The sequence below is a fragment of the Aulostomus chinensis genome, chromosome 11 (assembly GCF_037954235.1).
Source record: "Aulostomus chinensis isolate RoL2024-O1b breed Wild chromosome 11, RoL_Achi_v1.0, whole genome shotgun sequence".
Lineage (NCBI taxonomy): Eukaryota > Metazoa > Chordata > Actinopteri > Syngnathiformes > Aulostomidae > Aulostomus > Aulostomus chinensis.
Window position 1 is genome coordinate 13,315,813 of NC_141330.1, and position 23,521 is coordinate 13,339,333.

At 42.3% G+C, this 23,521-nt stretch overlaps 1 protein-coding gene across 2 annotated transcripts; it reads left to right on the forward strand.

The window, feature by feature from the left end:
* Positions 1-957: 957 nt before the first annotated feature.
* Positions 958-22,320, forward strand: chn2 (chimerin 2). Of its 2 annotated transcripts, XM_086218652.1 has the most exons (14): positions 958-989; positions 1,538-1,679; positions 7,480-7,518; positions 9,648-9,703; positions 10,849-10,880; positions 11,175-11,288; positions 11,700-11,970; positions 17,001-17,084; positions 17,905-17,989; positions 19,212-19,385; positions 19,610-19,687; positions 20,240-20,377; positions 20,458-20,563; positions 20,715-22,320. In XM_086218652.1, exons 2-14 carry the CDS (start codon positions 1,631-1,633, stop codon positions 20,884-20,886), a joined length of 1,398 nt encoding a protein of 465 aa, XP_086074778.1. In that variant the 5' UTR covers positions 958-989; positions 1,538-1,630; the 3' UTR covers positions 20,887-22,320. The 2 variants fall into 2 exon arrangements, with proteins under 2 accessions (XP_086074778.1, XP_086074777.1); XM_086218651.1 differs by lacking the exon at positions 958-989 and having other exon boundaries at positions 1,102-1,679; positions 20,715-22,319.
* Positions 22,321-23,521: the final 1,201 nt, after the last annotated feature.

The following is a 23,521-nucleotide window of genomic DNA, read 5'->3' on the forward strand; positions in this document are numbered from 1 at the left end:
TTGAAGACCCTTTGAGGTTTAGCACTGCGGTAGTCCTTTGATTTAGAAAAAAAGAAGAAGAAATGAGGCAGCTAATGTCAGCTGAGCTAACGTCAGCTGAGCTAACGTCAGCTGAGCTAACGTCTTGCGCACTGAAGAAAAGTAACAATGAATAATGACAACACAAAGTTATGCAAAGCCATGGTTGGCGTAGCGAAGCAAATGTTGGTCAGCAGATGCTAGTGTGGAGGCTAGCCAGCCGGTGCTCTAGCAGCGTACCAGGATTAGCTAATGCTAGTGGTACCGGTGAAGTGGCTAGCTTCCAAAGTTCTATGTTGTAGAAATAAAGTTACTTTATTCAGTGGTATGAAAAGAATTTATTTACTTTCTTTTTTTCTTTAAAAAAGCAAGATTTTACAAGAAAAGCACAAAGGTTTAAAATACATATAAAATATAAATATATAATTTAAAGAAATCTGTGTATCTAAAACATTGGACAAAAACGTATCTACATACATGTTCAGAGGTCCATTGCATTCACATGATTTTATTAATTAGTGAGATAAATTTTTTCCTGCTTATTATTATTTTATATTCTTTGTATATATTAACCTGTCTATTTATATTATTTAAGTTTCCCTGCACTATTTTCTATCTTTTTTCCCCGAAGCTTATCATAAATCTGTTTTTTTTTCCATCAAAAGAAATAATGATCCACCTAATTAGGAAAACATTGTTTGTGGATTATTTTTATTATCATTATCATATCTCAATGTAGAAAAAACAGCAGAATATTTTTTCTCTCATGAAAATTTATTCATTCAGGAAAGGGGGATTTTTTTTTCTCGGGTAAACACGTTTCCTGTTTACATTCCTTCTCATATTCTGTTTTTGTCTAGTTTTTGTTTTGGTTCTTTTTTGGGGGGTGACGTCACAGACATGCCATCCATGATTTTTCCTCTGTGTTGTCATCCGCAGACCCAGCAGATGGCGCGAAACATCCACTCGAGGTTATTTTCACCTAACATGACATAACAAGATGAAAGAATGTGACACCAAACCTGACGGGTGGTTTACGTTCAAGTTTGACCTGCTTGATTGGGTGTGTGGGGGGGGGAGGGGGACGGCAAAGCGATGGCGTGTGACTGCGAGGAGAATAAAACTGGCTTGTTTGGGATGTTTCCATGTGGAACCGCAGCCTCCAAACTTTCACTTTAAGAAGGCGCGTCTACTCCGCAGTCTGGTGTGTTTATTACGATCCTTAAAGTGGCACATGGAAGCCAGAGCGACGTCTGCATGGCACCTAGAACCCAGACCTGCGCTCCACCCGCTCAGTGTGAGGAAATAAGGCTTCGCTGGGTGCAGATCCCTTCCTTCTAGCGTGTATCGCTCATCTGTGGCTGTGACAGCTCCTGTGTACGCTGCAGCCAGGCTCCTCATCGAGGCGCGCCGCGGAGGAGCGGATTCCACACACACACACACACATATACACACACACACATTTACAGACGGGCTTGGAATACAACGACACGTAAAATAGTCGCCGTACTCGTTAAAGGTGAAGCACATTGGGACGTGAGTGAAATGGAGGCACCGACGCCGGGGAGGAGCTGCTGCGAGCGGGAGTAACCGAGTCCTGAAACGGGTTGGGATGGCAGCATCCAGCAACTCAAGCCTCTCAGGTTCATCTGTGTCATCTGGTAGGACTTCATCTCAGCCACATCCACTACACATAGTAATAATAATAATGATAGCGATAATGAAAATTATGATAATAATAATAATTGCAAAAATATAAAATGTGAAGGGAGTTTGGAGTTTCATGTGTTTGACTTTTTCCAATATCTTGAATGAAGTCATCCCCATATGCTCTTCAGTAACATCTAGATCACTTGTAACATCATACAGTGTGTGTGTGTATGTGTGTGTGTGTGTGTGTGTGGTGTGTTTCAGGATTGACGGTAAGTGAAAAGCCTCCTCACCATCTGTCTGCAGCTGCAGGAGTATCAGGAGGAATGGACGGCTCTTGCATGTGCAGAGGGATTATGAGCTTGATAGATGCATTCACTATGACAGTGGGTTTGGACCTTATCATTAGATTGCCAATCATTTCCATAATTCCCTTCTTGACTTTCCACTTGGCTGACTATGAGGATTATTTTTGGCTTGTGTGCTCTACCCCCCCCCCCCCACACACACACACACACACATACACACGCACACACACGTACACACACACACTACCACCACCTCCCAAAAATGCAGCGCCAAGCTTGGGTGTTTTCTGACAATGAAAGAAATCCATTGACAAAAAAAACCCTTTTTTTAAAAAATAAAAAATTCTGACGATACACTGCTCGTGCTGTATAACGTGTACTTAAAAAAATCTGATTTCCATATGCAGGAGAGTAGTTCAGCGCTGATATCTTTGTAGAAAATTCAATTTTAGGGTTTCAATTGGGCCAGAATGAGAACAGAAAATTGGTTTGCAGCTGTTTAAACAGAATGATCCAGCAGCTCAGTGCTTGTCTCGCTATATCGTCAGAGCTGTGTTGATAAAGCTCCTCGCTGATGTTTGCCAGGGTATAAAGTACAAACTCCACTATCACAGTGCTGTTTGATGTAGAAGCAACCAGAGGCGTGTGTGTGTGTGTGTGTGTGTGTGTGTGTGTGTGTGTGTGTGTGTGTGTGTAACATTAGGAGGGAGAGGTTGTATATAATATCAAGCTAAGCACTTCTGTTTCCAGTAGTATTTTACATTTAATTGAAAGAGTCGAAAATCTGCCTTAAAATCCTACGAGACATCAACGTGTGTTTATCTTCTTCCTAAACACACCCCACAGCGAAGGTGCTGCCCAATGGGAGGGCCGCACCGCCGTTCCAAGATGATACAGCCTGGGGTAACCACATGTTTCACAAAGCATTATCTCGTGTGTGTGTGTGTGTGTGTGTTTCAGAAAGCAGTGAATTTACTGTTTGACCACTGCTGCTTTAAGAGGAAAGTCTTTTCGTTCTGTGGCATCGGAGGGCTGTCATTACTGTTGGGCTCCCAATATAATTATCAGAGGTTACAAGCTGCGCTGCTGCCAGGGATGGAGTGGTTGTCACAAGGGTATGATTATTTTCAAGCAGAGCTCTTTGGCAGTCAGACACAACATTTGAATAATCTTGTCTACGAGGCATATGACTCAAAAAAAAAATAAATCCAGGCGCTATTTCTGCTCCGTATTAGGTTTTTACTGCAAATAAAGAGCTCCGGGCTGCTTCTGTCTGCCTCGTAATCTTGTTTTGAGGTGTGTTTTTTCAGGGGAGAGTGTGTAAATAAACTCATCCTGTACGTCTGTGGAAGAGTCAACGGTTCTGTTGAGAGTCATGATGTTTGATTAGAGATGGGATGGAAAATATCGGAATAATACCAACGATACCGGACACAGGATTGATGGTGCTGCTCCACGCACGCATCCAGATTCCATTCCTAAACTTGACCATGAACTCTCCGGAACCTTTAACGAAACAAGGCACACTTCCATACATGCAGATCTTATATCCACTGTTTCACAGTCCATTTAGATTCAGTGCATTTTTGTATCTTTTTTTCTTCTTTTAATTAGAAGTGATGTTTGGTTTACTACAGCCTGATGATGTCATCGCTAAGATGATAGCAATGATCATAAGAATCATATCTAAGAAGGAAATGTTCTGGGGTCTGAATCAGTATTGGTAATTATAGATGTGTATCAGAATCAGATTGAAACTGGAAAAAATATCACATTCGGATCAGAATTGAAAAACATTTCACATTCTGAACGCAAACACTGCATCCCTAAATCGGTTGAAAAGCACAAGAAAAATACAGTAAGTTCAAACAATGGATAGTTGCAACCTTTACACACAGGTGGGAAACACTAGTTACAGAGGAGAAAAAATAAGAAATGATTCCAGCATAACTCTTGCTTTCCCCGGAAAGATATTTCCTGGCTATTTGCATAGATCAGAGATCCCTACATATTCTTGGCACCAGTGCATGTGGAAGCATGTGCTCTACCAGCAGCACACCATCTACCAGACGGCTCCAGGAAATAAAGCTTAAATAACGGAAAGAGCATGAAAATGCGCCTTGTGCTCCAGGATTTAAATGACCAAATTGTTCAAGGAGACAAGGAGGCACATGTTTGTGTCAAACTCTGCTCGCACTTTTTCCACTTCTTCTGTTTCTTGTGTTTTCCAGTGGGACTTGCGCTAGACACTGACATCAGCCGCATGTTTTACTGCGTCAGCGCAGGGAAACGTTAGTTCTGCTTGTGGGGTGTATATGATACTAAACAATCTATAAGTGTAGCACATTTGTTCCCCCACCCCACCACCCCCAACCTGGTCAGCACGAAGACAGTGTTGCAGTTTCAGTTTTGGACCAGAGTAATACACAGATGGTCTCCCTACAGCAGTATGGAGTGTGTGTGTGGGTATCTGCTCGTCGTGCACAGTTATATTTTGGCATGTGTTGTCTCTGTATGTCATTCATGCATGTGACTAAACCAGCAAAAACATACAGAAATAAGGAAATTGCCATCATAAATATTCATGCTAATGTTCTGTTTATATTCAATAAATGGTTTCTTCCATTCTAGTAAAACAAAAACAGAGTCTCTTGGGTGGAGGTAATAATGAATACACTTATATATAAAAACAGTTCCTCCAATTTCTCAACACACAGCCTGAAATTAATAGAAAAAAGAGACTGGAGATGCACCAATCCAAGTAAAAGAAAAAAAAAACACTTTCAAGATCTGCCACTCTCCTTCTGCCTGTTGCCTGCTTGTTAAAGAGCCCACCAAACATTTGGGAAATACGCTTATTCACTATCCTCCCTGCAGTCAGACAAGAAGATAGATTCTCTCCTCTGTGTGTGCACCAGAGAGCGGCTGGCTGCTAGTTAGCTTAGCATCCTGAATGGTAGTGGATGGGAAATGAATGTGAATGAGGATCGATGAATTACACCCATAACTTTCCAAATGTTACCAGACCCTATTAATCAAACTCTGATAGTGAAAAGGATGCAGTAGTTTTGTGACACTCAGAATAATTTTCCCACCATTATACAGTCAAACCAGTAACAACGGAGTCGGCTACAGCTGATCCTGGGACTGTTAGTGCCACATGACGGAGACCACAGTGGCGCACTGTATTTCTGCGTGTATGTATATGAATTTAAACCCACTAGCTACAAGTCTGATGACCCCTTGGTTCACAGGTGATTGAAAGCACATACATGCTGAAGCGTGGAGCAGTTGCGGTGGTGTTGAAGTCATGGATCTCGTAGCCCAACGTTAGCTTTAGATTCTAGCGATCAAATTAATGCTTAAAAAAAAGAAAAAAAAGTGATGCTCATTTGTGAAGATTACGTCACCGAAAATAACTGAGTCCATTTGAGTCCAAAAAGCGTTGGTCTCACAAAGGTTTGTTTGCCATAGAGCTGATTTTCTGCATAAAATATAAAATCCAAACGTAATAATCCCATTCTCTAGCAGAGGGAACCCATATCGATGCAGTTTAAGTCACAAAATGACGTCACCAATCCCTGAGGATTTCTGCTGACTGCTTCATAACTGGTCTTACTTTTTGACTTGCCAAGCATCCATTTGTTGTTGCTGGCAGCAGAACCTACTGAGTTACCGATGAGCTTCCTCATGCTTTGCGGTGTACTGCAGAGATAATATGAACCTGAAAGGAAAACTATAGAAGAAATCAATCCTTCCTGTCACAAAACACTAAATAGATGATGAGCTGTTGTCAACCATGTACAACTCAACACAACTTAATGCACAATATTGTATATGTGACTTTTGCATGTGATTTCATATAGGTTACACAGCCGCTGGTCATTATTTTATTGGACGTCTGAGCCTGGTGAGGGCAAAATACATTTCGTAGATGTTTATTCAGGGGAAGAGTCCCTGTGGCAGCACCGGAATTTAAAATTCTCCCTGATCATCAGAGAAACTCAGAGCTGCTTAGAAATTCTTTTTGATGTTCATAGGGTGTCTGTGTGTGTGTGTGTGTGTGTGTGTGTGTGTGTGTGTGTGTGTGTGTGTGTGTTCATAGACGCGCGTTCTCGCATGTGTGCGAGTGTTGGTTGAGCCTAGCCGAGCGTATTTGCACGTGAGCTTTTTTTTTCCCATATAATTGACCTTTAAGAATTGCCTTTTTTTCTCAAATGAAGCCGCTCCAGACTTGAAATACCTTCATTAAGAAGAATCAGATTGTGAAAGAGAATATTTGGCAGCCGACCAGATGAAATCACATTCTTTAAACAAGCCGCAGCGGAATAAATCTTTCAAACTGTTGCAACACACAGTGACAAAGCTTCAGTGTTAGGACAATATATCCTCCTGAGGCAGTTTGGCCACATATCAGCCAACAGCCTGAGTGCTTTTTAGTTGTATTTGAAGGCAAAATTTCTGTGCAGGGTTCCAGCAACATCATCTACTCCCCCCCCCCCCCCCAAAAAAAAAAAAATTCGGTGGAGATGCTGTTTGATCATCTAGATAATTATTCATTATCTGATCACAACTCTCCACTGTAATAGCTCTTCACAGACTCTTTTCTAATGAGAACATTGATGAGCTTTTGGTTTGTTTAATAATGTTGCAAACAGCTTCCAGTCAAGCTCTCGCTGCAGTGAGCTGAGAAAAGAGCACAAAGGAAAGACGCTGATTGCCTACTCCTCAAGTCATAACAGCCCAAAAATAGCACAACATATACAGAGACTGTAAGAGATTTCGTGCTACACTTCTAACTCTGACACCGTACTCTCTGAGTCATTTTCACATTTTGGCTGTCCCTCACATCCAACAAGTACTTGCTGGCCTCTACCTGTATCAAAGTACCAGGACTCAGGTGTGTTTCCCTCTGGCCAGAGAGGTGTGGTGAACATCTTCCAGAGAATTCAAAAGAATGTCAAACATGAGGAGCATGTATTTTCTGATATGATTCATGAAAGTCAATTCCAGCAGTGGGTCTGGCACTTAATGCTCCTCGAGCCTGAAGGATTAAATTATGAGGAGGAGTGTCCTTACTTCACCCAAATGTAGTAGAGCGAACAGTAATATAGCGTCTGTTGAGTATAACAGGAAAGTGTTCGTCATCATAAATCAACTGCCCACCACCTTGTTGGATTGTTCTTTGCTCAGATTCCCAACAGATATCAGATTCCTCCCTCTGGTGGGTTACATCGAGCAGCACAACAAGCAGGCATCTGTACTGACTGTCCCTAAAGCAGAGGCACTGATCAGGAGTGTATTTACCGGTGCATCTCAATATGCAGCTGCAGGAGGGGGTTCCATATGCATAATTATCACTGCGAGATAAACAACAGGGACACGGTGCAGAGCCGAATCCCCTGGGACAGGCCATAGGAGTGGAGGTGTAAATCAGAGGAGCAAGTCTATCAATGCCACAGTCAACTCAGAACTGCAGTCTGTTCTGTTTTGTGTTTTACAGACCCTGAGGATTACCAGCCACCCATATGGAAGTCCTACTGTAAGTAATTCATTTTGTCAATATGCTCAGAAGAACACTTTGACTTTACAGCACATTTGTGGTCTATAAATGATGAGGAAGCACTCAATTCCAATCAGGTTGCATGCCACAGTGTGTATGTGTGTATGTCATAGTTGGATCCTGCATGAAGGAGCACACTAATGTGTGCGTTGTGGTGTGAATATCACCTCCTTTGTTCACCGGGTGGCACCAGAGAACTCACACTTGCTATGTATTATGTTGCTGTACATCACATGAAGACACTACTGTGTAATGTTGATGTTAATCAAATGATGTTTGTTACGTTACGTTAACTTCCTGTCACCACTAGGTGGTGCTCTGACTTAAATTCGGTCAGATGTCTTCAGGTTGGGACTTTTTTTCAAACGCGTGAGTTTTGGAAAAGATCTGATCATGTAGAGTCAAGTTACAAGAGGTTACTGTTCCATGGTGAATTATCTGATTTGGCTGCTTCGCCATGGTAACACTGTTTAACAAAAACTCCCAGTCTTCCCAGCTACTCATCACCAAGTTCTCAAGGCGTTTTAGAATGAATGTGGTTTAATCTTGTCGAGCCACTAGGAGGTGTACATCAAAGTGTAAAAAAAACGTGGTATTTCCTGTTGCTACCAGGTGTCATGATGATTAACCTGCCACAAAATGGAAAAGGTTCCTCCATGGCCTATAGCACACTTCTCTACCAAGACTGGTGAGAATTGGCCTCATAGTTTATGAGGAAACCTTCTGAAAGACAAGTAAGCACCATTGAAAGCATGACCTCCTTGGCAGACGTTCTACACATGGAAGAACTGGGTTTGGATAGTACAATTAGACATGCTTTAGGTTTCAAAAGGCACACACACACACACACACACACACACACACACACACACACACACACACACACAAGGCCGACCCACTCAAACACACTCGCCTACACAATCACAGCGCATTCCTAATCTGTGAGTAAAATAGGTTACCATCACCAAAGAAATTCAGATTTTCAACCTGTAAAGCAACTCCACTAAAAAAGAAGCACCCACCTCTTCTACCAGTGTTGTGGGAGGAAATGGGTTGATTCCACCATGTTTGATGCTATAGCAGAGCTCGAATCATTTAAAGAGCTCGTCGAGTGGAAATGGAAGCCGTGACCATCCTTCAGTGATACTACATTATTATTCATAGCTTATCTTCCATTGTTTTCTGTATCATTTTCCAATAATGTTGTTTCCTCAAGTCTCCTCTGGTTCTCTAACTGAGGTATTTTTGGAGTTCTCTGTGTCCAAGGAATGGATGACATCCAGATCTTGCTGGTTGGCTTAAGTTAACCTGACAAAACATGAAAACTCACAGTCAGGCGTCTTCCTTCCCCTGCAGGAGAATCTGCTGTGGCGAAGACTTAACTCAGCCTCACGCTGAGGTGTATTTGCTTTAGCTCTCTTTTTCTTTTTTCACCAACACAGTATTGTTGGAAAAGCACTCAGCATATTTGCAATAAAAAGATAAATACAGGGAGAAATTATGCAACTTAACAAACCTATGAAGGATTTAAAAACACACTGAGCTTTTTTTCTTCAGTTTCGGTGACATTTTTGTGGCGCACACACAGCTTGTTTTGGTTTCTCTCACGTTTAACTCACGATTTGTTACAAACTGGGTGCTGAGATGTTTGTGGTGATTATTCAGAATGCTGCAAATCCCTCAATTCCATTTTCACCCTGCCTGACTGATTTACTGCCAGTGTTCCTAATACTTTCAGTGTGTCTAATATGCAGAGTCTTTGGTTTGCTGCATGTGTAAGTCTTGGAGTGAAATATGCACTTGTAATTAAATGCACAACAAGTTTAAATTCATACAAATAGGTTACAGATCTATGGCTGCTGTCATGGCAACCACTGACTGCTCAGCCTTGCACATACAGTATAAATTCAAGGCCGTTTTGAACCTTGACATCATCGTTTATGCGTAGTTAAATTTGTCCAGTGTAGCACTACATCATTTATCTCTCTTGTGTGTAAGTGTGCGTTCAGGATGTGGGTTTAAGACACAAATCTACTGTATGTATGTAATTACACCGTGAACAGAGTTGCGTACATACATGGGCTTTAATTATAATCTGTGTATTTCAGTGTACCAACTACAGCAGGAAGCCCCAAGACCAAAGAGGATCACATGTCCTCAGGAGGTGAGTACGTCTGCCACTCTGAGCACAGCGGGGTACATTTTCATTCATGAGTTTGTTTTTGAAAAAAAGCCAATTTCAGCATCATTTGACAGAGACATTTTCTCAACAAACTAATTCATTTATTAAATTATTTGCCATCAAGACTGTGAAACACAACACCACTAACAAATTTCAGACAGAAGACATTCCGTGAAAATATAAATTATAGTCCAACAGTTGTAGCCGTCATGGTTATCATCGCTGATTCTCTCTCATTCAGGGGCGTATTCAGATGTTTGGAGACATTTTATAACATTCAAAACTGTTTTTCTAACTTGAATAAAAAAAGAAGAAGAAGAAAGAAAGCGTCTTAAGGTGTGATTTCTAAGCAGCTGGTTTGTTTCATCCTTCAGAGTCAGAGGCAGGAGGTGTCTGCGCTGATGTCCACCATTTATCAAGTTTTGAATTTCACATTAAAGACCAACAGACTGATTAGTCAGTGTCTTAAAAAAATATTAACATTTGTTCACACTAATATTCCTTCACAATCACGACCTGGCCAAGTGGCTTCAGCAAGAACATGTAGTGATGTTGGAGCGCTGCCTTCACTTACGCAGCCGAGCGGCCTGAGGTAAACACGTCTCTCACATCCTCTGAAGTGAAACTCGTGGGCTGGCTAGTGGCGGCTCACCACTTGGAAGCACAAAATGAGTTTACATATTACTGAAGTGCTCTTAACCAAATTTTAGCAGATCCTACGCTGTCGTCCTCGGCAGTCTCTTTGGTGGAGGGCTTGGATTGTGGACATGTGGTTGAATATCCTACTCGCGTTTAGCATTAAAATGACGCTGTTTTAAAACTATTTTCAAGCTATTCATTTTGTAAATGTAAAACACATAAGACACATAACATCCAGGTTTTTTTTTGAACTTGCAGTTTATTGTGTTCTTCTGACATAGGAACATAGTGATAGCCCGCCACATATCACCAGCTGTTTTCTTAAAGCTTTGAAGAGATACAGATACATAGACAATGATGGCGATTGTCTGTCCTTTGGTAGCCAGGACTCGCTTTGTCTTCATGTCTTCATAACTGTTCTGTAAAGACATGTAATTCAGCCTTCGTATTGTTTTTGCTGCAGCAAATGTGTCTTCTCTGCTTCACAGATGGAGAGCAGGCCCAAATACTATGGCAGAGAGTGAGTTTGACCTAATTACTGACCTCCTCATGTCCCTCTGTCTCAATTATTGCTGAATTGGTTTATTTATCATTATTGGCCAGCATCAGATGTGCTTTAAGTGAGTGGATGTGTAGATGTCATACTGCAGAGTAAGAACCTGAGCCAATTGTGTGTGTGTGTGTGTGTGTGTGTGTGTGTGTGTGTGTGTGTGTGTGTGTGTGTGTGCGTGCTTGCTTGTGTCTGTTTTTGTGGCTGTGGCTGAAAATAAAACAGGTTTATAGGGTTTATACCAACTGTGTTTTTTTCTTCCAGATTTCACGGCATAATCTCTCGAGAATATGCAGATGAGCTGCTGGTGGCAGCGGAGGGTTCGTACCTCATCAGGGAGAGCCAGAGACAGCCAGGGACTCACACCTTGGCCTTAAGGTACCAACACAATCAGTTCAGAATCGTGGTCCATCAGGTACCAAACAATCATAATCTTTGGTGCTGCAGTCAGTAGGTGAACATGTTTTGTACCCTGGGACCAGGGTTCAAGACAGGGTGGGGTGACAACCTTGCACTCCCACACTACACTCCTGCTGCAAGTCACCCGATTCTGTTTTTGCACACATGTGGCACAGATCAAAGATATAAACCTAAAATCAAACATAATCTGATGTCTGCCAATGTGATGGTAATCCGAGGGGACAGATCAGATATTCCCTGTCGTTTCCAGTTACACATCTTTGTATAATGTTACGTTAAAGGTATAAAAAAAAACTTCCCCTTCAGTGTAAATGCTGCTTTAGTCGCCTCCTCATCTCTCCTCCTGCGTCCTCGTTTGTCTCAATCCAGATTTGGTCATCAGACCCTCAACTACAGATTGTTCTATGATGGGAAGCACTTTGTTGGGGAGAAGAGGTTTGAATCAGTCCATGACCTGGTGACAGACGCCCTCATCACTCTCTACATCGAGACCAAGGCAGCAGAGTACATTGCCAAAATGACCACCAACCCCATCTACGAGCATCTGGGTTACACCTCGCTGCTGAAAGATAAGATGGTACACAGGCTGAGCCGCGGACGCACAGAACCACGCAGGGTCACTTTCCAGCGGGATGAAAGGGTGAGTTTAACCCCCCCCCCCCCATATAATAGTAAGTTATAACTTTTCTGTTAGTGAAACCAGAGTTGAAGCATTTGCCCTGAAAATGTGTTTTTGAGCCATCATTTGCAGCAAAAACAAGAGTAACAATTAATGATCAGTTCATTGTTTCATGATAAAAATATTGGCTGCTATGCGATTTCTTGTCATTTGTGACGATGTCAGATTTTCTACTTGTTTATTTATGAATAAAAGAAATACTTCAGGGTGAATTAACAATGGAAATAAATGTTAAAGCCTTATGTCTAAGGGAACCCATGCTCACCTGTACTCCTGAGCACTTAAAAGTACACGTCACTGACACTGTTAGAAATGATTACTTTGAAACCAAACGTAAAGGTTGTTGTCCAGTATTTCTGAACTACTTTACAATAAGTCTCCATTTTTATGCTTCTAGGTCAGGCAGGCCATCAGCTCTTTAACCTAGAGGGGTAAAACTGCAGCAGTATGACATATAGTGGTGTTTTGGAAATTAGATTATAAATTATTTATAACTAATTAATTAATGGCTTATGATGTGTTTATGATGCAATTAATTATGCGCTTACAACAGTTTATTAATCCATTATAAGGGGAGGCTTATTGTAAAGTTAGATCAATATTTCTAAAGCAATCAAGCCAGTAGTTCAAACTTATTTTTAATTTTCTGTTAATTGCTAAAATTCTTTTATTAACCCACAATCTTTAAAAGCAAATACCAGGAGAAAAAAAAAGACGTGTGAACATTTTTTCAGGAAACCTAAACTGTCAGGTACTGTACATTCTCCCCCGGGTCCTTTAACAGACACTGTGCTACACTGTAATTCTGATCTACTTCCACTCCACTGAACCTTTCCTGTAGCACGAGTGTTTTTGAAGGACACTTTGTCCTGTGAGTGAGATGTACATTATCCCCCGTAGCCCCTGGGTGTGATCACTGCTGCCATGCTTCATTGCCTCCTCTGAAAACTAATGATGACCACGGGGACGGCTGGGACTTTGCTCTGGCTGCTGTGCATATCACACACGCTCATCTTGGGTGAGACAAATTACACATTGTGTTCATTGGTGCTCCTGAGTGGTTATCGGACAATAGTCTGTGAATGACTTACCAATGAAGAACGAGGAAGGGCTGAGGTTGTTTTTTTTTCTTCTGTGTGTCTGTGTGTTTTATTTCTGTGGAAGCTCCACAACAATCCCTCCACTAGGGGGCAGTCTTAACTTGCGTCCTCCTTTTTTTGCCGCCTGATGATGCTTACAACTCTTTGGTTGGATGAACACTAGCTGTGCTCTTGATTCATGATTCAAGGTTAAGACAGATTCATTGCTTTGGAGGTATCTAGTCTACCCCTTCATGTTGACAGTCAGTCAATGACAGACACACAACTGCCATGTCAGCAGGAGCATCAATTGTTGTGTTTTGTCTCTGTAACTTGAGACATAAACCATTAATGCAGCCATTTTGACCTGTTGGCCTTCCATCATTCAGCTGTCCATTGATTTATGATACTTTCAGATCAGCTGCACGTGACGCTATCAGCCTCCAGGAAGAACGTGGAGGCTTCTGCATGTGCTGCACACAGAGTTTACTGTCGATCAGTGTCGCTCTGATTCGCTGCTCCGATGTAGATTTGATTCGATTGGTCTGTCATCACACAAGTCAATGAATGCAGTTTTGCATTTGCAGAATTGTAAGAGGAATACTCGCGATGATGTGATAATATCCTGTTATAGTGAGATAATGGCGTTACTAGATGACAAAAGTGAAGGAGACCATATTATGTTATGAGGAGATACCAGCATGAAAAAATTGTGCAAGTACAGTTTTTCCTGGCTTCCGTACAGAAGTGCAAAAAAAGCAGTAACCTACTAGATAGGACTCTCTGAGCCAGCAGCTTTGCCAAAGAGGATACGTGGATAGAATATGAACATAGTGACCACAAAATATAGGTTTCCTGGATCTCCGATCTAGGAAAGGATCTAGAGGATTTCCTGAAACTGGAAATTACTCCTTTAAACCATTTCACATCATGGAATCAAGGATTGAGATTTCATCTGTGACATGTTCAGAAAAAAAAAAAGAACGTTTAGAACTACAGAATATACCGCCAGCGGCTCAGACCAGGGTTCAGGATTTACAGTTTGATCCAGATCCACTCCAACAGTTAATGAGTTGTTGCTTCTGATATTACCAGAATATCTTCTAATATATTCTCCACCTAATTAAAAAAAAATGTTTCCATTTTGATATATCCGGTTCACAATCAGACAGACAGGTGATCACATGACCCCCTTAGTGTAGGTGTAGAGATGCAGCAGTAACAGTGAGGTAGATACGATAGATAAGAACATGTCGACTGGAACTGCACGATTCTCACTGAGGCGAGGAAATCTGGATTGTGTCAGGAGCTAAATGTCAGCTAGTCTGGTATCTAGGCCTTTTATTTTAGGGTGTTTGTAGATCTGAGCGGGTGACAGCAGTGATGATGGGAGGCATTGTCAGCCTGCGTTTCCAAACCACTCACCCGTCACTTTTAAAAGCCGAGGGAGAAAAGTGTTTTTCTGTCTGAGAAGCTAAAAACTGGCCTGACGGCTTGAATGTGAGAAAGTCGCCTTTTGAACTTCATGTTTAGCGGTTACGTAGCCGCGCCCTGAGGCATTAGCGGCACAGTAGCTTCACTGTGTAGTCAACATATATTTAGTCTGGAAGGTCGATACCTTCATGACTGCAAATGCTTGTGTAATTAAAATGTTTCTCCGAGGGTGAGAGAGGGGTACTCAACCACTACTCAACTCCTCAGTTTCCTTTTTGTATGTGCAGGAATTTGCTCCGTGGCTAAAAACCTCTGCCACATTCCTCCTGACTCTCACCACACTGGTTGAATATCAGTGGGATACTGGACAGGCTGGTCTGGTTATGTGCCCTGGAATCATTTTTAAAGAAATTACCATGTTGTTTGTAGGGATAACTACCTGTTCAACCAGTAAATAGCTGATTTCATTGCATGAAATAGGTCAGTCATCAAATATCCTCACATTCCAATTGTAGACAAGAGGGCATTTATTTCTACATTGAAGACAAACATTGCAGCTTCTTTCATTTTTGAATAACGGGACTATATTGTGTGTTAGATTCTTCACAGTGTGTCTATTTGTCTGTTTGTTAAAGACACTGTTTAGCCTGTTTTGTTCAGGATGTGGGTTGTTACATCCCCGCTGTCTTACTGTGTCAGTCCCCGCTGTGTTGTTTTCCCATGAGTCCAAGTTTTCACTCACAAGAGTTCACTCAGCTGTGCTCTCACAAAGACTCGCAAGAATAAAAGAACCAAGCCTCTGAAAAGAAATCAGAGCTTGTTGTGTGACTACCTTTTGTCTCCTTTCTTCTACTCTCTTCTTAAGAGACAAGAAGCCATCTGCCTGCAGACAAAGAGCGCTGCTGCCCTCGCCTCCCTCCCCTCTTGCCTCACGAGGCTAAAATATCTCAGAGTGGTATATTTCTTGTCTGCCACCTCTGACTTTAGCTGTCCAGCTGAATTGTGGTGGTATGTGTAGGTCTTTACAAAGAATGTCTAGCACAATGACAAATATCCTCACCTGTCCTGTCCGTCATACTGCTAACAGACAATTTGCCTTTGCATCATAGACAAAAGGAAAATAGCGGCAACATTTTATTCTAATTCTGTGTCCGTCGCACAAAGCTCTCATTTGAGCTCTGCAGGCGCTCTCCTGCTCTCTGGCAAATGCTCTAATTTGATTCATTTTCCATGTTCTTCTATATTCTGTAGCTCTTGCAACCTTGCAGATATTTTACACTTTGTGTTATCTAATTTTGCACTGATACATAATTGGCTGAGCAGACAGCCTTGTGCTGTTTGCTGCTTGTTTACATGAAGCTCCAACATTGATAAATTCAGCATGACCGTAACAACAGCCCCCCACTGGTAAAAGACTAAATGGCTGCAGACCTTCAAATGAGCTTCCTTTGGGATTTTACTTGGATTTGGGCACTGCGGGATTATTCCCTGTGTAAGGATTTAGGCAGTAATCTCTTACAATCCCAGTTGCTGGTCTGGCTCTGCTGGACCTCTCAGATTGTGATTGGCGAGCCGAGTCTGTTGTCAGAGTTTCTGGAGGATCCTGTCTGGACAGCAGCATGTGGGGAATTCCACCAACTGACTGGCATAGCTGGAGGTCAAGATCTTTCTTGAATGACGAGGACTAAGGCGTTGACTCCGTAGGGCCAAAGAACCACGGGTCTGTCTTTGAGCTGGCACACATTTGAGAGGCCCAGCGGTGACAGAGAGCTGCTGGCATTTTGAGTATCTCCAGTGAAGTGGAGTGGACTGTGACCGGAAGGCAGTGAGCTAATGGGAGTGTGTGCTCTGGGATATAAAGAGGGCGTCTGCACTATTGATCCTGCTTTACAGAGCTGTTGAGCTGTGTGAAACAGTCCTGACAGCACCCGACCGCCCTCACTCTCAACCTCCTGGCCCCTCCCCATCACCGACCCTGTTCTCTCTCTCTCTCTCTCTCTCTCTCTCTCGCTCTCTCTCTTTCCTTTCTGGGCGTGTGAAAGAGGGCCATTGTGTGAGGCACACTCCAGCCCTCAGGCCACCCACCGCCCGTCCTGTTCCCCCTGCTCTTCTTGCTCACTGGATTCAGACTAGATGCAGAGCCATCCCTGTGCTGGCAGTCATCAGTCGGCCTCCTGGGTCAGTGGGGAGTGGACTGAAGCCGCAACCTCTTTGGGCTGTTGCCGGCAGCGTCTGCTGCACAATTCTCACATCTCGCACCTTTCCCCAGAGGAGATAGAGAGACTGTGGCAACCAGATCAATCAAGTATGGCAGCTGAAGAGAAACGAGGTGGTTTAGGCAGGGAGCTGATAAGCCACAAGACTAAAATACAAGAGAGGAAGCGACAAGAGTTGTTGGCTTTGGCTCTGGGGGTCAAACTTGGGACCAAGGGGACACTTTTGTGGAAGCCTATAAAACTGTTGGCCTCCTGTCCACAGATCTCTTCACCTCTGGTGCGGCGAAGTGCCTTGAAAGACACACAGGAGAAGCAGTGCTCATATGAGAAGATCCATAACTTCAAGGTGAGCAGACTTTTTTTTGTGAAGTTTGGTAGCTGTGTTCACATGCTGTTGAATCTTCGTTTGCATTTTCCCTACGGAGCAAATATATTTTCTGCAGTTTTTGACATCACAAGCTGTACAGGTTACTAATGGACACGCAATCCATTAACAGCAGACCACATCAATTATCATTGATTTCAAAGAGCATTTGTGTTTTAGGTTGCTGTTTTTAGAGGCCAAATGTTACTGAATAGTTTATTATTGGAATTAGAAGAGTTCTGGTTGTTTGAATATACAAAATAATGTATGGTGCAGGGAAATATTCAGCCCTGGAACCTCAACATTCTTGAAACCGTATCTTGGGTTTCAGTTAACAGATTATAATGGCCTGAAGCTTTTTGTGTGCATCCCCTTTGAAAAAGAACAAAAACAACAGACTCCTCACCACCAGCCATATGCCCGCTTCACTCATCATTCTCCTACCACCTACTGAAGGTGTGTGTGCTGGTGTTCAGTGCGTACAGGTGTGCCTCCGTTTGTAATCTTATCAGTGTTTTGGGGTGAACATCTGTTATTTTGACTTGCAGGCCTTCCTGCCAGTGTGTGTCCGATTGCCCAGGAGCAGATGCCAGACACATTATAGTAAATCCTTTAATCTGCCTGGTATATACAAATGCTTGCATTTAGTGGGTGGGGTGGGTGGTGGGATGGGTGGAGGTGTGCGGTGGGGATGGGAGGTTCCCGTGCACAGTAGCTTGGGATCACAAAGTAATCATCAAAAGGGACGTCACCCTGTTTACATTGGACAGAGTGATCATTTCTTTGCTGTCGTTGTGTACAGGTCCATACCTTCCGAGGGCCTCACTGGTGTGAGTACTGCGCCAACTTCATGTGGGGCCTGATCGCCCAGGGGGTCCGCTGCTCAGGTACATACATATTTACAAGACAGCGTGAAAACAGATTGTCACAGATTCCACAGAATCTTGTATAAATCATGGATTACACTATGATGTGTAGCTAACGCTGTCCCGTGACGGCTGTAGGAGTTGCGTAATCCCTAAGAGAGATGTTTTATTGGAGCTTTGATTAGGCTCCTTTTTAATGTTAATTTAACATTTTGCATGTGTGGTGAACAAGTCAATGAATCATCAAAGCATGTTCCCTTAGAAAGATCAAACTGCTGTCTCTCATTTTACATTCTGCTCCCTTGAGAACATTTGAAAGGAGACATGTCTTTTGAACGCTAATTTCTAATTCCTTTATTCGTCGTACAAAGTCTTGCAATGGGATGCATTACGCCAACATCTTGTCGACATTGAAGTTGACAGAATTCACTTCTACTGACTTATGTACTGTGCATGTCCTGACGATGATAGATTTCAGGTCAAACACATGTCAAACGGTGTTGACTAAATATAGCAGCAGAGCAATGGGCTGGATGCGTAGTTTGTGCAGTTTTCACAGCCTCCTCAGTCACAAGATTTGTTCTCAGCACAAACACAGTCCTGAAAACTGATGTGCACATTTCTAGACTAGCTTGCTTTCCCCCTAAACAGTGTGTTTGTTGTTGACACATTTGCTATGCTGATAAGCCAGAGGGAAACTCAGTATCATCAGACACCTCATGTGCTCTGGGAGTAGGAGGAGAAGCGTCTTTGTCCTCTCTCTCTCTCTCTCTCTCTCTCTCTCTCTCTCTCTCTCTCTCTCTCTCTCTCTCTTTCTATCTCTCTCACTTCAGTTCTGCATTAAAACACCTTTGTGATGAGCACTTTAACTCAGACAGGTTCATCCACAGAAGTGGCTCAGTTTAAATCATTATTTGAGTCTTTTCAGGCATGTACACACACACACACACACACACACACACACACACACACACACACACACACACACACACACACACACACTGTCCAGCCCGCTACATGTGACTAAAACTGAAGCGTCTGCCCCCGCCCGCCCATGCTGCCATGTTTGCTGTTATCTACCTTTGGCGCAATGCAGCGAGACAGCTAAGCTGTGGGTGTGCGGTCTGACAGTACAGTTTATCACTGACTCTGGGAAACCTTCTCCAACTGCTGTCTTAATCCTGCTGTGATGGTTTGTTATCATCTGTGTACGTCTAATCTCTTTTGTGTTTATCCCCTTTAGATTGTGGGCTGAATGTACATAAACAGTGCTCCAAACTGGTTCCCAGCGACTGCCAGCCGGACCTGCGCAGGATCAAGAAGGTGTTTAGCTGTGACCTCACTACGCTCGTCAAGGCTCATAACACCACAAGACCCATGGTGGTGGACATATGTATTCGAGAGATAGAACTCCGAGGTACAACCCAAATAATCATGTGTGCTTTTGTCAGAAAAGACTCGGATTCATATGAGTAAATAAATACAGCGACACTTTGTTAAAAGAGGCATTTCAAGGTTTCAAATCCTAAACATTATGACAGAAATAGTTTTTAAGATAAACTATGAAGTTGGAGTGAAAAAAAATTACTGTGCATTTATACGGTGTAGAAAATGAATGAGGCAAGTTTTCCAACGTTCCAGGTATGAAGTCTGAGGGTCTGTACCGAGTATCCGGCTTCTCCGAGCACATAGAGGACGTGAGACTCGCCTTTGATCGAGGTTTGTCGTCATCAGATCTACTTTGCCCCGGGATTTAAGTGTCTGATGTTTTATTTCATAGATTTGTGTTATGAAATAGGCAGAGAGAGATCATGCAGTTGTTCTGGTTATTCTTCAGGAATGTCTTAAATGACAAGAAACCACAGCACTTTTCTGTCCAAGTAGAGCACATCAGAATTAACATCTGATCTGGCTTCTTCCTAAATGACAAACCTCCTTAAATCTACTGTTTTTTTATAGAGTCGTTACAGAATGGAACTCAAATGTAAGAGCTGCTTTCAGTGAAGGAAAACTTAATACAATTAACTGCATGACCTCATCTCCTCTGCTGACTTGTCTTTCTCTTTCGGTGAATTCAGTTTAATGATTTGATGATAAAGTTGTGTCGTCTGAATGATTCTATGTTCAAAGTATACTACATGATGTCATGGCATTAGCTAATTGGGATCAAAATAATCTCATGAATAAAAACAAAGTGAAATCTGCAGCTTTTTTTATTGAAAGTAAATAGAAATGGCATGTTAGTTATTAGTTTATTGTTGGTATCGACAGATGGGGAGAAAGCTGACATCAGCGCCAGTGCCTATGCAGACATCAACATCATCGCTGGTGCTTTGAAGCTGTACTTGAGAGACCTTCCCATTCCAGTCATCACATTTGACTTGTACTCTAAATTCATTCAAGCCGCAAGTAAGAGCTCCTCCGTTCCGTCACCTTTGCTGCCGCGCCACCGCGATCTGCTACTGACCTGTATATCTGACCTCATGTAGAGATTCCAAATGCTGAGTCCAGACTGGAAGCCATTCACGAGGGCTTGCTGCAGCTTCCTCCAGCTCACTATGAGACCCTGCGCTACCTGATGGCTCACCTCAAAAGGTCAGTACACACACACGTGCACACACACACGTTATGAAAAACAATCTTCGTTCTTTTTCTGGTCTTTCAATTAATGGATACATCTAACAATACAATACAGTTGTTATTATCGTCTACACCTCTACTTATTTGGATTTCTATTATTTTGCAGGGTCACCATGTTTGAAAAGGACAATTTAATGAATGCTGAGAACCTGGGGATCGTCTTTGGTCCGACGCTCATGCAGCCACCGGAGCAGAACGCCCTGACAACACTGAATGACATGAGGCAGCAAAAACTAGTGGTGCAGCTCATGATCGAGCATGAAGATGTCTTATTCTAACAACTGAGGCACGTGGACCTTCCAGCAGAAATAAAAGGACAATTATTTATTCTGTCAAAGAGGAAATTCAAGCCAACCTTGATTAAGCTTCAGGATCGTTTGTAGTCAAATTCAACTTGAGAAGTTTCTTTCTCGCATGACTGTTTAGTGGATGTTAATCGACATTGTCTTGTTATGGTTCTTTTCATTCTCAGGCAAGACCATCATTTTTATATTCAGTCCAGTATGTTTACCAAGGAACAGGGTTGTTCTCTCTCTCTCTCTCTGTCTTTGACTTGAAGACTATCTCCTGTCAGGATAGCGGCGCTGTGTGGAATCTGCCCTCCGGAGTGGATCATCCGTCACTGAAAACCTGGTGCTGTTTAAACCAAGCCTCAAAGCAAGAGCCGCATTCACCCTCCCACCCGTCATGTGTGCATATTGTATTCTTTTTTTGTGTGGGAATGCAGGTTAAAATTTGAATATAACAACGCAGAACCTTTTATTGTACATAAAATCAAACCATGCAATGATCAACATTGGAACTGTAAAAAAACAACAAAGATCAATTGGTCATTCGCGAAGCACTTTTTTGGAACATATGTAAAAAATTATTTTGTAAAGATGTTTATTTTTGTCTTTTAATCTGCATCATGTTCTTTTTTTTTGTCACAATGATATAATACTGTCGGGAATGATGCTTGTGAAATTGATGTCTAAATATGAAAAGAAGAATCTACCGTGTTCATGTAGTGGTGAGGAGAAAAGTGGTATTCAACACTGGTTGTGTGAAACCACATGGCGCTGCTGCCTCTGCACCACATGGGCAACTATTCACGTGTCAAGGTGAAGAAGACGCTGGTGGGAGTGACATCACCCGGTGCAGCGGTAGTTGCCATCCACTCGACATTGAAGTCGTACTTTAGTCGTACCGAGCATGTATCCACCACAGTTGGTTTAATGTGATTCCGTAAAACCCTTTTTACAAATCCATTTTATTGAAATGTATTTTTGTGATGGTTGCAATTGAAAATGTAATTTATCAAAATGATTTATTAAAGGATGTAAATCTTTAATCTAGAAGAGTGTAAACTATTGTTGCTCCATATTCATCCACAGTATTTAGCCAGGATTCCTCATCTCTAATTCAGTCGTCATGAGCTTTTTTAAAAGTAAGTAAAGCTTGAGATGCTTCCAGGCAAATATTATATAAATGACTTCCTCTCTGGGCGGCGTAGTGGTGCAGTGGTCAGCACTGTCGCCTCACAGCAAGAAGGTTCCAGGTTTGAGTCTCGGCTCCAGCACAGGATCTTCCTGTGTGGAGTCTCCATGTTCTCCCTGTTCCTGTGTGGGTTCTCTCTGGTACTCCAGCTTCCTCCCACAGTCCAAAGACATCAAGAGGGGACGAGGCTGACTGATACTCTAAATTGACTGTAGGTGTGGCTGTGAGTGTGAATGGTTGTCTGTCTCTATGTGTTGGTCCTGTGATGGACTGGTGACCTGTCCAGGGTGAACCCCGCCTCTAATCTGAAGGCTGCTGAGATAGGCTGCAGCCCCCCGCGACCCTTAACAGGATAAGAGGAAGAAAATAGATGGATGGACGGATGGACTTCCTCTCTTTAACTCCACTTGACATGACACGCACTTTAGATATTAAGTTACACTGTTGCATTGAAAAATTAAACTTGTTTTCAAGTTATCAAGTCTCTTGGCTCATAAATTTCTCTTACGTTTTTAAATGACCAATGAAAAGTGAGAAGGGGAGGAAGTAACAATGTCAGGGAGCCAAACCAAAACTGTAAAGTTTATCAGGATAAGCAATGAATCCAAGTAGAAATGATTAAAAAGAAGAAACAAAGACAAAAATTACCTTAACTTGACAAAATATGAGTGAACACAGAATGAATTATCTTAATTTGCAATTGTGAGTTGAAAGAGAGTATAAATGTATGCTTGGTTCACCAGATGAGCAAACTCTGTCAAATGGACGGTTATTTTTAATTTCGAAGAACAAGTTTCTACCGACAAACCCTTTAAACTTAGTCCAATAAACCCAGCTGCATAGGTTCCCATTTGGTTATAGAAAGAGCTTGAAAATGTACTTTTAAATTCGAGTGAAACTTCTCCTCAAGTTGAGTTTTTAGGCAGCAGGTGAACTTAAGTTGAATCTACTTGAAATATATTACAGTGTTCTACCAGAATCTCGCAGTACTTTACTGTAAACAACACTGATGTGTCAAATATTGTGTTTCCTGTTGCTGCTGCATCGCTGATTCCAAACTGTAGCCAACTGTTGTGGCCCGCATACTTTAGTCCCGCATGTTGGTATGTGTGTGTGTGTGTGTGTGTGTGTGTGTGTGTGTGTGTGTGTGTGTGAGAAAGAGAGCCTGCCTATGCCCATATTATACTCTGCAGTTGTTTTACATCTGTCGCAGTAATAATCCAACACTATTACTACCACAAGCAGCAGCATATGTAGCAAATCTCTATTTCTAACTTCAACATGTTCAAATCCTCAGCACCAATGTGCTGCTGAATGAAAAATCCCATCCCTCCATGACTCAATGGAAAACAAAACACACGATTTGGACTCGCATTAATGCAGTTTGTCAGTCTGTTAGATGAAGGGTCTTCCCTCAAACGACTCAAATATCAA